Here is a 13,868-nt window from a genome sequence, read left to right as displayed (position 1 = left end):
ACAAATATTATATTTTTGGTTTAAAACATGCGGAATTGATGTATTTTACTTTTATGATTTCTGGTTAGATTGTTTTAGAACAATCTGTCCATAGTTTTTACTTTTTAATTATTAGTATATATTAAATAGGATTACACTAATTATATGATATCTATGATGATACTTTTTTCTAATTAAAATGATTTAGTATAAGTTGTGTATATTATTAATAAAAAGAGAAATAAATAACAAGAGCTAAAATAAGATGATAACACTTATATTACTTAGTTTGAGAGTGACATATCTGAATTTCCAACTATTTTCGCTTAAGGTAAAATATTAGATTATAATATAGGGACTTACAAGGTTTTAAGCATTTTGAATACACGTTGAGTGACTTTGGTCCACTTGACTCGTGCACACCGGAGGAATAAGTTTCGTCTCTCATTTCGCATGAACTCACAGGTAAATGAATTTATCAAAAGACGAGTCTGACTTTTTTAAGTAGACAGTGTTCAAAACCTCATTTTAAGTATTGTGTGTCTTGCTCATGAATAAAGTTATATGCTTCATCTCAGCTTGAGTTCACTTTGTTTGGTTTATAGTATCATGGAAATCAAATGGATTGAATTAGGTTATGTTTAATCTCTAATTGGTCAAATTGGTGAATTTTATACATACTTCTTTGTTTTTATTTTAATACAAAATATATTTTGATGATTTAAATTAAGAAAGAATTATTGCTAAACGAACGTACAAAATTCAAATCATTGCCTTTTAATGTACAACTTTTCATATTATATATTTTTTAAAATAATGATTTTTTCAGCCCGTGTATCACACGTGCATACAACCTGTATATATAAAGTGTGACTAAAATTTGAAGTGAACCGACCCAGCAAACCGACGGGCTCAAATAGTTGGGAGTAGAGGTGCACAAACCGGTTTTTTTAAAAAAACCGGTTCGGTTATTAACCGGACCGGTTTTTTTTGCCCGGAAAAAAACCGGTTCGGTTAATAACCGGACCGGTTAATAACCGGTTTTTGTCTGTCAAAACCCTAACCGGTCTAACCGGTTAGGACCGGTTTAGAAACCGGTTAGAACCGGTTAATAAACCGGTTTTTTTATTAACCGGTTTTTTAATAACCGGTTTTTAGGTTAACCGGTTTTTTTTTTTTTTTTAATAACCATTATTTTTTCACAGTATAAACAAACCGGTAACTACAAGGCAAACCGGTAACTACAAGGCAAAACGGACTAACCGAAGCCATTCTTTGCTTTCGTTGTTAGGGTTCTTTGCTTGGAAGATGAGTATGAGTGTGTGTTGGTGAATGTGTTTTCAACAAACCAAAGATTAAAAACACATAACTTTCATTTATAGTTTTTACATTAAAAATACAAACATTAAATCGTTATCGCATATTCGTAACTCAAAAATACAAACATTAAAGAATGCTTAGACACGACTACATGAACAACTTGCTGTTTCTTACTCATTATTTGCCTCCATGTTTGCTGTTTCTTTAACTAATTTTCTTCGCTACCCGATCCCGAGCTATTTCTTAGGTAATCGTCGTACGCGGCTTCTTCATCGGTCATTGGTTGAGTGTGTCCTTCATTGACCTCCTCTTCATACAAGCCCGCTTCATACTCCATTTCCCCCTCGAGTGAGCGTTGATGTTGTGCCCTATCTAAAGAGTCCAAGTAATCCTTGTAGCAAATCGACATCTCTATAGCTGGTGGAGTGAGTCGAGTCCTCCTAATCGATATAACCCTGCCAGAAACAGAAAAAGCAGACTCCGAAGCTACCGTGGAAGCTTGGACCGTTAGTAAATCTTTGGCCATGGCGGCGAGGATCGGAAACTCATCCTCCTTACCTCTCCACCAAGCCAGCAAATCAAGACTTCTAAATTCATCCGGAGTCATGTGTTTCACAAAGTTGGTACCACCATACCTTCCAAGTTCACTGCTTGGGGTGTTTACCTTTTGACGTTTACCGGCGTCTTCCCAAATCATGTAGTACATCCCCATTTCAAGGTCGGTTTGGGATTGGGATTGGGCAACAGCTCTTAACGAGTCATGAATTTGGGAAGACGACCCGTATTTTGTAAGGTAGACATCATACATGTTTGACAAGGTGGTGTTGAAAGCATTCTTTAAAGTTTGGCTATAATAGGGGTTTTGATCGTCGTTTAACTCTAGCTCATCACAAATTTTTTCTATTAAAGCTTCAACACCACCAACATTGATGCAAAGGTTTAACGCAGCAGCACATGTCAAAACAGCGGGTAGTTCTTGAAAATATTTTCTAAATTTTTCTTTCATTTTTACACCCATATCAAAATAAGGTGCACCCCTACAATGAAGTTCACTCAACTTTGTGCACATGACAGCAATTTTTGGTAAAGCAATGGGGCTTGTTGGATAGTAAACCCCGGATAAACTAGTTGTGCAAGATTTAAAAATTTGAAGGACCTCCGTAACGATCTCAATCAATAACCAGTTTCTAGGATCGTACGGTGCACATTTACCCCTACTTGACAAAATTTGATGAAACGCAATTAATGATTCTTTTTGTTGGATGGCTTTCTCAAACATATTACAAGTCGAGTTCCATCTTGTTGGACAATCCCAATTTGGCCCCAACCATTGACAATTAGCTTCTACACAAAATTTTTTGTATCTTGAAAATGTTTTATTGTTGCTAAAAACATCTCGTAACATTCTTTTAAAATTGTTTCTTTGCGTTTCGATCACGTTTAACCCATCTTGCACGGCCAAGTTGATAATATGTGCAATGCATCGGCTATGAAAAAACGCTCCATCACAAATAGGTTTATACTTTAATTTTAAATGGCCAACCGCGGCCGTATTGTTGGACGCGTTATCAAACGAAATTGAAAAGATTTTATGTTCAATCTTGTATTGTCGAATGACTTTATCCAAGATTTTAAAAATATTTCTACCCGTGTGCGGGTAATCAAACAATAGAAACGCAACGGTTCGTTTCATCATTTGCCACGACTCGGGGTCAACCCAATGAGCCGTCACACAAATGTATGAGTCGAGCGAACCATGAGGTACCGACCACACATCCGTTGTTAAGTTTACACCAGTTTGTAAGTTTGAAAAGTATGAAATTAGTTCGGATTTAGCGTTTTTCCATGCTTTAAGACAATCTCTTCTAAGGGTCGAACGACTTACGTGTTGGTAGCGTGGTTGAACATAGTTTTGCATCATCTCCGTGAATTGAGGGTTGTCGAAGTGGTTGAAAGGAAGACCTTGTTGAATCACAAAGTTTGAAAACTTTTGACGTACCGCTTCAAGGTCGTACGTAAACACCGCTCCTTGATTCGTCATCTCCGGCTGCGAACTACTTCCCGATTCGTCCTTCAAGGCCTTGCAAAAGGGCCTTTGTACATGCGCTTTTAAAGTGGAGTTTGCATCTTTGCCATAAAACTTCAAACAATGTTTGCATCGAGCTTTTTGGCTACCGTTAGACATTTCGCATAGGTCGAAATGTTGCCAAACATCATGGTTTCGTTTCGTGGGGATGACCCGAACGACCGTTTCTCCCGTGTTCGAGGCACCCATGTTGACGGATGAAGCAGCACTTTGGGAGGCCATGATAATCGACTACGAAATAAGAGCGTATGGAGTGGTAATGTGGTATAATTGAGCGTGAGATAACAAAATAATCGCGTATGAAATAAACGTTTAGAGCGTTTGGAGTTGTATAATCGAGTGTGATCTAACCAATACCCAACCTAAACTATATATAGATGTTTGTGGGGGTAAAATGGTAAAAAAAAAACGGTCAAAAAAAAAAAACGGGCATATAGCCGTTATACAACGTTCAAAAACCGGTTTTTAACCGGTTATGGAGAAACCGGTTAACCGGTTTTTCCATAACGGTCAAAAACCGGTTTTTTTATAAACCGGTTAACCGGTTTTTCCATAACCGGTTATTAAAAAAAACCGGTTTTTTCATTAACCGGTTCGTTAACCGGTTTTGGATTTAAAACTTGTAACCGAAATACGAACCGGCGGTTTGTAAACCGGTCAAACCGGTTTTTAAAAAACCGGTTTTCGTAAAAACCGGTTTCCGGTTTAAACCGGCAAACCGGTTCCCCAACCGGTTTTTTTACCATATCTGGTTGGGAGTGGGGCAAAGCAGATGACAACTGATTGGCTCCCAGTACCAACCACCAATCCATGACACGTCAGCACGCCCAACGGATTAACCAACGTTGATAATATTACTACTATTATTATTATTCCTTCTTCTCTATCCAAAACACACACACACATCATCTTCATATCCTCCTTCAATGGATGTAAGCAACATATTAACCGTAAAACCTAATCCACATCCACTATCACCTCCCTTCACTTCCTGCATTTCTCCGGCCATCTCTTTCCGCTCACAATTTACAGGCTCCGAGTTTCGCCGGCGTTTTGACCGGAGAAAATGCTGTTGGCCAGGGTTAGGGTTAGGGTTTGGAGTTCAATTTCATTCGCTGTCGGTTAGAAGTCGGAGGAGGTTTGTGTTAAGGACTTCTGCGGCTTTAGGTCCGCAGACTGTTGTTGTGGTGGTTTCGTTTGTTTCTGTTTCGGCTCTCACGGTGTTTTATTTGAATTATGTTAATAGAAAACATGGCGGTGGATCAAATAAGGTAATTGAGCTCAATTAACTGTTAATTGAGTGTGTTATGACTGTTATCTGTGTACAAGTTAGATATACTGTTAATTGTTATTATCTGAAAGTCAACACTATGTGTTACAGTACCTAGATGCTTTAATTGACTTGACTTTATAGTTTTTTGAATAATGTTGACATTTGAGTTAAGTAACATTAAATTGACCAGGCTGTAAGGTGTCTTTTTATTTACTATATGCTTAGAACAAATAACATATAGTTTGTGTGTGGAGATCAATGCTCTAAAAGCGATAAATTGGATTCATTCTCAAATTGTTTTATCTGATTTCGGTCTACTGAGTAGCTAGTTAGTGTGATGCATATACATGGTCAAATCAAAGTAGATTTGAATTATGAGCTAAAAATGCAGTTTAACATTAAAATAGAAGAGGGCATTCTCTGTTTTGAGTAAAAGTTGACATGATAACAAGCAGAAATTCAAATTTAGCATCATTACATGTGGCAGAGAGGTATTATATAGTGTCATTGCAAGTGGTTTTTTCTCTTTACAGTTTCATGCTGCAGTGTATTGGACTTCCTGATCTTTGATCTTTCATAGATGATAATCCGCTTGTTGAATTTTCGAGTGTAAAGTATTTGGTTAGGGGGTGTAACAAGAGTGACTCTAAGTAATATATGTACTTATGTCTTCACAAGGAGGTTAACATTTAGTTTTAGGTATCAAACTATTTTCCAATGCATTAATGATTTTGGTACGTGAGCACGTCTTCATAGGTTTGTATTGCTTTTTGAAAAAATTGTATTTACTGAGTTATTGCTGCAAAAGTATCCTTTATTAAGTCGATTTGTCATCAAATATAAATATCTTTTTATATATAATAATGATTTTTTAAACTGGTTCTGAACTGCATTGTGATTGCTTGACATACTTGTGTATAGTTTCAGAGTTAGTCCGCACTTCTTATTTACTTATACACGAACTGTACATGTATTTCTTTATTTCTATGGAGACCACAGCATTATTGTTATTTATTGTTACAGATTCACAGAAAGTGGTAAATACTAGTAGAAATTTTGCTTACAGCAGCTAGATAATAATACTTATCCCATTTTTGTAGATATCTAAACCAACTAATCAATCAGATACCCAAAAAGGTTCTAGTATGCTAAATCATACCATTAATGGTCAAAACTCATCAAATGTTGGTCTCCATGGAGAGACCACTGATGTGGGAGGCAAAGATATAATTGAGGATATAAAAGTCTTTACTCATGATTTTGTCAATGAATCAGCACATGTGCATCACCATGAAACAGGCTTGTTGGATGAAAAATCTCTAACACATGTTTCATCAGTCTCTTCTGTTCCAAGCAAGGTTATACCATCGTTTACCAAAGATGTTGTTATGATGGGATCATCTTTTGAGGAACCTTCTAATGTAATAGAATTCTCATCTCAAGAATCACTTAGCATGCTTCTTGGATCAGGTGATGTGCTGTGTATACCTTCCACAGAAACAAAAGCTGTCCGTTTTGATGAGAAAGAGAAAACCGAGCATGATTCAGAGTTTCCTAAACTAATGGTGGAAAGTGAGTTAATTGCTGCTTCTGTTCCTTCAACAAGTATGGTGGCAGGTGCTAATTTGATTGAAGAGAAAACCAATGGGCTCATTAAAGAACCTGATGTTAATCGGTATAATTTTCCACCTTTAAGGTACACCCACAACGGCTTACACTCGTTTTATGAGGCAAACCAATATGCAACGTGTTCTATGGAAAATCTTAGTAGTACAAAGTCAATGCCTGAGCTTTCGTCTTTTGGAAATAATGGCTTTTCTTCATCAGCCAGTAGTTCCATATTTCAAAGTGAAAGATTTTCTGCAAAGGAATTCCTTCATGCTGCAGGTTTGTTAGTTTTATGTTTATTATATGCTCGTTTTTTTAACTTGAACTGAGAGTTAAATTTATTTCCAGAAAAATTTGAGGCTAAGTTACCAAATGGAAAGTCTGAAAATGGCTCTGTTAATGGAAGGAGAGAGTTTTGGAAGAAAGATAGTGACAAAGCTAAATCGATGCTGACTAAGAAAGACCTGAAAACTTTGTTTCTTGATTCAAAAGTTAAGAAAGAAGGAAGCACCAACGATTATGCTTCACAGCAGTTACGTGCTTACCATCGCTTCCTCAAAGAGGGCAGGTAACACACTTGTTTTTATAACTTCTAAAGTTAAATTATTTTAATTTCATCTAATCGCATTATCTCTGAACTTATTATCATCATGTTTATATTTGATTTTCTGTTGTAGGTTAACTGATAGCTTAGAAAAGCTTGAATATCTGGAAAGAAAAGGTTTGTTAGACATGAATAATGTAAGGCTGCCTCTTTTTAGCTATCAATTGAATGGTCTTCAGATTAGTTTCATTGTTTGTGCATTTGATCGCTAACGCCACAAAAAATTATGGATTTAGGTTTATCATATGGGATTTATCCAAGTGTGTAGAAGTCAGAAAGCTGTGAAGGAAGCTTTTCGATTTATCAAGCTCATACCAAACCCGACTATGAGCACGTTTAACATGCTTATGTCTGTTTGCGTGTGCTCTCTAGATGTAGATGGTACTTTCTTAAATAATTTTCTTGTGTTTACATTTAACATCTTGTTCCTATTTTCATGGTTTGTTATATTATAGGAGCTTTTGAGGTTTTGAAACTTGTCCAGAAAGCTGGATTAAAAGCTGACTGTAAGCTATACACTACTTTAATATCAACTTGTGCTAAGAGCAAAAAGGTTGATACAATGTTTAATGTATGTTTTCTCTTCTATTTATGTCTACTATTATATTTGCAAATTTATATGATAATTAGGCCTGTAAACAAACCGAATGAACATGAACAAGGCATGTTCATGTTCGTTCGTTTAACTTTAACCGAACAAACGATGGGAAACTAACAATTAAACGGACGAGGTTTTCTTGTTTGTGTTCATTGCTTGAGAAAACAAGCGTGTTCATTTATGTCCGTTCGTTTGTAGTATACACAAACTAACATAACTAAACATAGATAATCAGCGAACACCAATAAAAGTAAACGTGAACATCAATCTTTTAGGCTTAAATTTTATAAAAATAAACTAAATTGTATTGAGTGATATTTTAATTTCATAAATCTAGACTAAATTGTAATGGAATAAAATAATTGTATGAAAATATGAACATACATAAATAGAATAACCTAAACAAATGTAAACTAACATTCATAAACAAACGTAAATAAATGAACATAAACGGATTAATGAACGAACGCGACGTGTTCATGTTCGTTTATTTAACTAAATGAACAAAAAGTTTAGTTCATGTTCGTTCATTTTTAAATAAACGAACAATTCATGAGCGGTTCACTAAACGTTGGGATCGTTTACAGGCCTATTGATAATCATATAGTAGTTGCCGTTACATACTCTCCTATACTATTCCAGGTTTTCCATGAAATGGTCAACTCTGGAGTTGAACCAAACGTTCACACATACGGTGCACTTATTGATGGTTGTGCTAAAGCTGGACAAGTGGCAAAGGCGTTTGGTGCTTACGGTATTATGAGGTCAAAGGTATGTAAATAATGTTTTTCCTCTAACTACACATTTTCATTTTGTTGTACTTAAAGAGTTGATTTATACATGCATGCAGTAGAATGTGAAACCAGACCGAGTTGTATTCAACGCGCTTATCAGTGCATGTGGCGAATCAGGAGCCGTTGACCGAGCATTTGATGTATTATCAGAAATGAGATCCGAGACACATCCTATAGATCCAGATCATGTCACTGTTGGTGCCTTGATTAAAGCATGTTTGAATGCTGGTCAGGTTAGACAATTCTTTATTTATCTTTCAGCAACTTGTTAGTGATTTGTTGTTTTTAGGTTGAACGAGCGAGAGAGATATATGGTATGATTAAAGAATTCAACATCAAAGGCACACCTGAAGTTTACACCATTGCTGTTAACAGTTGCAGTGCAACTGGTGATTGGGAGTTTGCGTGCAGTGTGTATAATGATATGACAGAAAAAGGGATTGTCCCAGATGAGGTATCAATGATTTTCTGAGGTCTAACATTTATGTATTCTTGGTAGCTATACTTTGTCGGTTTGTCCTACTTTGTCCGTGTATTGTGCAATATTATAAATGAATACATTAAAAAGTTTTATGTTCTTGCAGATGTTTTTTAGTGCACTGATAGATGTGGCAGGACATGCGGGAAAGTTGGATGCTTCATTTGAAATTCTACAAGAAGCCAGGAATAAAGGAATAGATGTGGGGATCATATCATATAGCTCACTGATGGGAGCATGTAGCAATGTAAATTTTAATCATACAAAGTTTATATTTTTTTAGGCTTTATGCTAACTATGTGCAGTTATATTTGCATATATTGATGAGAGCATGTAGCATGAATTTTTAATATGTTTGTTTGTTATGATGTTCAGGCAAAAAACTGGAAGAAGGCAGTGGAATTATATGAATATATCATAGAGATGAAGATAAAACCATCTGTTCCAATGATAAATGCATTAATTACTGCCTTGTGTAAGTGTATTTTGCTTCCACAGTTCCAAATGTATTGTTATTTACCTTTTGGTGGCAAATTTGATGAAATATAAGTACATTTTGACCAACTATTTTAGCAAAACATGTTTGGTTTTACAATGCCTAATTTTGAATAACGTGAGGAAAGTTTGTCCTCATAATAGTTTGATCAGTCTCATTGTATTGATTTATGTAAATGTTCTGATTTTTAAGACTACCAATTGTGTAAAACTTAGGAAACTAATTCATTTTTATGAAAATTAGTTTTATTCCTTGTTACAAACTTTATGAAGCATCAATACTAGGTTAGGATGTCAATTTATCTAGCTGATGTTCTTCTTCTAGGGAATTGTGGTTTTTTTCTATTTTAATTTCATATACACATATTGATTTGGATATTATGCTACAGGTGATGGAGATCAACTGTCTAAGGCTGTGGAAATTCTATCAGAAATGAAAAAAATAGGCTTATGCCCAAACTCCATCACATACTCCATTTTATTGGTCGCAAGTGAAAAGTAATTTCTAAAACTTAATAAAATGCCCCAATGGGAGACAATTTATTTAAATATTCTAATAGTGCGTTAATAACAGAAAGGATGATCTAGAAGTTGGTCTCATGCTCCTTTCTCAAGCCAAAAAGGATGCCATTTCACCAAACCTTATTATGTGCAGATGCTTAATTGGTAAGCTGATACATGGTTTTTTGGTTAGTTTTATAAATCTTCTATATCTTATTTTTTATTTTAACTATATCCCTAATTTGTGATGTTGAAGCTTTGTGCTACCGAAGATTTGAGAAAGCTTGTATGGTTGGTGAGCCTATTTTGTCTTTTGACTCACAACAGATACTGATGAACAATAAATGGTAATTAAATCTCTTGTAAAACACCATATTTTCAAATAATATGTATAAACAATTTATTTTGGATCGTTTGCAGGACCGGGTTAGTGTTGATGATTTATAGAGAATCAGTTAAGGCTGGTGTTGTTCCTGGGATAGAAGAACTTTCACAAGTACTAGGATGTCTACGACTTCCTTACGACCCGTCCTTAAAAACCAGACTGATTGAGAATCTAGGAATGATGACAGAAACCTCAAAAGGATCAAATCTATGTTCTTTGATTGATGGATTTGGAGAATACGATCCGCGCGCGTTTTCTTTACTTGAGGAAGCTGCTTCACTTGGAATTGTTCCTTCTGTTTCGTTAAAAGAAAGTCCAATAGTTGTGGATGTGACAAAGTTACCATTATACACCGCGGAGGTGAACATTTATTATTACTACTACTACTATTATTATGTTGATGAGGTCATGCTCAAATTAGTTATTGGTTGAAATAAATCTCTGCAGGTTTACCTCTTGACAGTATTGAAGGGTCTTAAGCATCGGCTGGCTGCTGGTAACGATAACTTGCTTCTTTTAATTTATATTATTTTATAGCTTCTCATGAAACGTTTAGCGTATCTAACAACTGGTTATTAACACGGACTCGACATAATTTTTCAACCCGTAAAATATTAATATTTATTATTATTATTAATATAAAGCCCGAAAGATCATTAGGGGATTATATGTGAAAAGCGAAACATTTAACTTAGCTGACAGAGTACGATATACATGATTGCTGTCTATGCTGAATATTTAATTCCATTGGTAAGCACTAAGCAGGGTATTGGTGGGCCCATGAGTTTTCGTGTGATGTTCTCATAAAAAACTACAATCTATAAATTTTGTAGCTATTTTAGGCATTAACATTGGGGTGACATACTAATAATCTGTTGGTTCTCACCTTTATATCATCTGATTGATATTAATTCTTATTCAATTGTATTCTCAGGTGTGAAATTGCCTAATATAAGCATCCTGCTACCTATAGTAAAGACACACGTCAAGGCCCCCACAGGTGATAAAACAGTGAATGTTGCAGGAAGGTGAGTGTGCTCTTTCTTTTCTTTAATCTCATTTAAACAATTATAAAGTTTAATTTTAATCATTCGTGTTGTTTTGATAAACAGAGTTACTCAGGGTATTTCATCATTATTTAGAAGGCTAAGGATATCATACATAGGAAATGAGTCGTTTGGAAAAATAAGAATTAACGGGGTGGTTATCAAGAAGTGGCTATCACCAAAACTATCATCTCCATATGGTGGAAAACCTTCTTATGGTGGAAAACCGAATGATTTTGGTTCATCCAACTCACGTTTGGGTAAAGGAATAAGCAATCAGCAGCGTCACATTCGAAGCGGGAATTTGTCTTTTGAATAATTTTGTATCATAATTATTTTTCCTCGGCCATATAAATATCCAAGCACGCATGCATCATGACTGATCATTAGCTGTTATGTGTTTGTTTCAGTCACATTGAAGTAGATTGTATAATTTGGCATTAATTAGATTATGTGAGATTCGTCAGCGAATGTAACATAAACATGGGCTGTCATATAGGTACAGTTTTGGTACTTAGATTTTAATATGGGTTTACCTATTGGACATTAGCCTGATGCCATTGAATAGAAGATATCAAGGTGGTTTTAAATGCTTGTATATTATATGCATGTGTATATGTTTATATTGGTTATGGTACTCTAATTTATATGTTTTGGTACTCTATATGTTGTTGGTGGTGCGAAAAAGAAGGATTTAATATATGGATTGTAAGTGTAACATCCGGGCCGTTCATACCAACCAATGTTATCCAGTTTGTCACAACTCATTATATATATTCACGACTTCTTTCTTTTTTGCCTGACCGAAAAGCTGATAGTAAGCGAAATCTGCTTCATTTAAGCATGGTTTGGAGTTCTCTCATCCACAAATTACCATTAGCACTTTTTATATGTAAGTAGTGAGTTTGATGCTCGTATAATGTGTATGATTTTGATGCTTGTATTTATAGTTGGATGCCCAAATGGCAATGATTGGCAATTTGTTGGTTGCCTTGTGAGGATTTGCCTCATGTGAACCCTAACATGGGTTTGGTAGTTAATTAATCTCCAAATCACTTGGTGATCACGCCAAGACTTTTTAGTTTGAATATTGTACTGTATAATGATTTGAATATATATTTTAATTAATAATATGTTTATAATAGTTAAATTAGTAGTTTGATAAATAGATCATTATTTGATATCACATACTTAGTTTCAATAATTATTACACTTTTGTGTTTACGTATGACCTGTAAATTTCTAAGTGCAATGTACATTTACAAATTAACTGATTTTGTAAAGTTCATTGTTTTTACTAAGTAAAAGGTTAGTTCTTGGTTAAAAAAATAAATTACAAAAACAAGCGGGAAGATGTGGTTCAGGAACTAGGACTCAAGTAATATAAAAAAATTTACTAGACAATCTTAAAATTTGGAATTTTTAGTAATAATCAATTTATAGTTTCATTGGGATCAATTCAAAAAAAATTATTATCGTATTATATTATTGATTATGGTTCAATTTGGCACTCGTCCCAAGTTGGGACTGGACAAATTAATAATTTTATCTAAGATATTAATTTATAGAGGTTTTACTGTACTTTACAAAACTAATCAAGTTTATGTAGTGAAAAATAAACTATATATGATTGAAAACATAGGGTTGTGCGATTAAAATCAAATAACTTGAAAATCAAATCACATAAAACAAAATGGGATTGCGGTTAGGTTTCAACACAGACTATCGAATTACTTAAACTGATTTTGGTTTAGAGATTCTAAAATGAACATAAATGAGGACTTAATTTATGGTAACCAGAAATTTGTATGATCATCATATGTATGATATGTTGATTCCTCCTAATGTTGATTCACTATCACCGTTCCGCTTGACTCAAAATGTATTAAACAATTTCTCAAACGAGGGGGCTCAATTTTTCGATCGAAAACGGCTAAATTTACACTATGTATAACAAATTTCGGGTGAAAACAAGTAAATTTACACTACTACGCAAAAAAACAGGGGCGGGGCCACCCCGGGCCCTAAGTATACTTCGCCAATGCATCCAACATTTGAAGATTAAGAAGATTAAGCTTGTGAAAGAAGTCATTAGCATAAAAGATTAGTCATCAAAATTGGTTAGTTTGTTCTAATTTGATCATGTTTGTATCTATTACTTTGATGTATAACATTATGCTTACTATTGGCTAAACTTTCATAGTATCATCTTGGTTTATAATGAATCTTAATTGAAGTTTAATAATGTTGGATAAACATGTGATCGGTTTTTAATAAGTAAATGTTATGTTATAATTATTACTTGATGAGGAATGTTCAAATACTCTTAAAAGATACCCCAAGTGCTGAGCTTGATGATAAGCCGAAGAATTGATAGTTCTGTGAGGCCTTGGTTATGAACTTTAAAAGAGACACCAAGTACCGAGCTTTATGATAAGCCGGGGAACTGCATTCTTGTAAGGGTTTGGTTGAGAAAAAACATAATTCCTAATATGAACATGGACCAAATGAAGTGTTTGTAGTAATTTATCATCTTAAAATGGGGAATGATTGTCGATGTTCTTCCACTAAAATCGGTTAATGAGTTCAATAAACAGCTCGGTGTTGGAGAAAATGGTGATGTTGAGGAAGGTCTTGTATGGAGAGGAACGCGTGAACGCTATTTAGGGTTTGAGGTTGAGATGATATAACCCATACCCCT

At 34.7% G+C, this 13,868-nt stretch overlaps 1 protein-coding gene across 1 annotated transcript; it reads left to right on the top strand.

The window, feature by feature from the left end:
- The first annotated feature begins 4,145 nt into the window (after nucleotides 1-4,145).
- On the top strand, nucleotides 4,146-12,234 carry LOC143634092 (pentatricopeptide repeat-containing protein MRL1, chloroplastic-like). The gene is made up of 18 exons (XM_077102264.1): nucleotides 4,146-4,656; nucleotides 5,759-6,545; nucleotides 6,615-6,834; nucleotides 6,944-7,007; nucleotides 7,107-7,251; nucleotides 7,326-7,441; nucleotides 8,111-8,239; nucleotides 8,322-8,495; nucleotides 8,552-8,716; nucleotides 8,847-8,987; nucleotides 9,116-9,215; nucleotides 9,625-9,733; nucleotides 9,810-9,901; nucleotides 9,993-10,083; nucleotides 10,157-10,481; nucleotides 10,569-10,617; nucleotides 11,056-11,149; nucleotides 11,234-12,234. Exons 1-18 carry the CDS (start codon nucleotides 4,312-4,314, stop codon nucleotides 11,484-11,486), a joined length of 3,399 nt encoding a protein of 1,132 aa, XP_076958379.1. The 5' UTR covers nucleotides 4,146-4,311; the 3' UTR covers nucleotides 11,487-12,234.
- Nucleotides 12,235-13,868: the final 1,634 nt, after the last annotated feature.

The sequence above is a fragment of the Bidens hawaiensis genome, unplaced genomic scaffold (genome assembly GCF_021521415.1).
Source record: "Bidens hawaiensis isolate Kalapana, Puna unplaced genomic scaffold, B.hawaiensis_p1.1 tig00000512_1, whole genome shotgun sequence".
NCBI classification, from domain to species: Eukaryota; Viridiplantae; Streptophyta; class Magnoliopsida; order Asterales; family Asteraceae; genus Bidens; species Bidens hawaiensis.
Note: the sequence above shows the minus strand (reverse complement) of the source record. Positions and strands in the feature narration are given on the sequence as shown.

What these genes read in the sequence shown, in the direction of transcription:
- LOC143634092 (XM_077102264.1), top strand. Translation starts at nt 4,312, where the DNA reads ATGGATGTAAGCAACATATTAACCGTAAAACCTAATCCACATCCACTA. An exon ending in ACGGTATTATGAGGTCAAAG is followed by an intron (nt 8,240 to 8,321) that starts GTATGTAAATAA and finishes TGCATGCAGTAG; the next exon opens with AATGTGAAACCAGACCGAGT. An exon ending in TACCATTATACACCGCGGAG is followed by an intron (nt 10,482 to 10,568) that starts GTGAACATTTAT and finishes AAATCTCTGCAG; the next exon opens with GTTTACCTCTTGACAGTATT.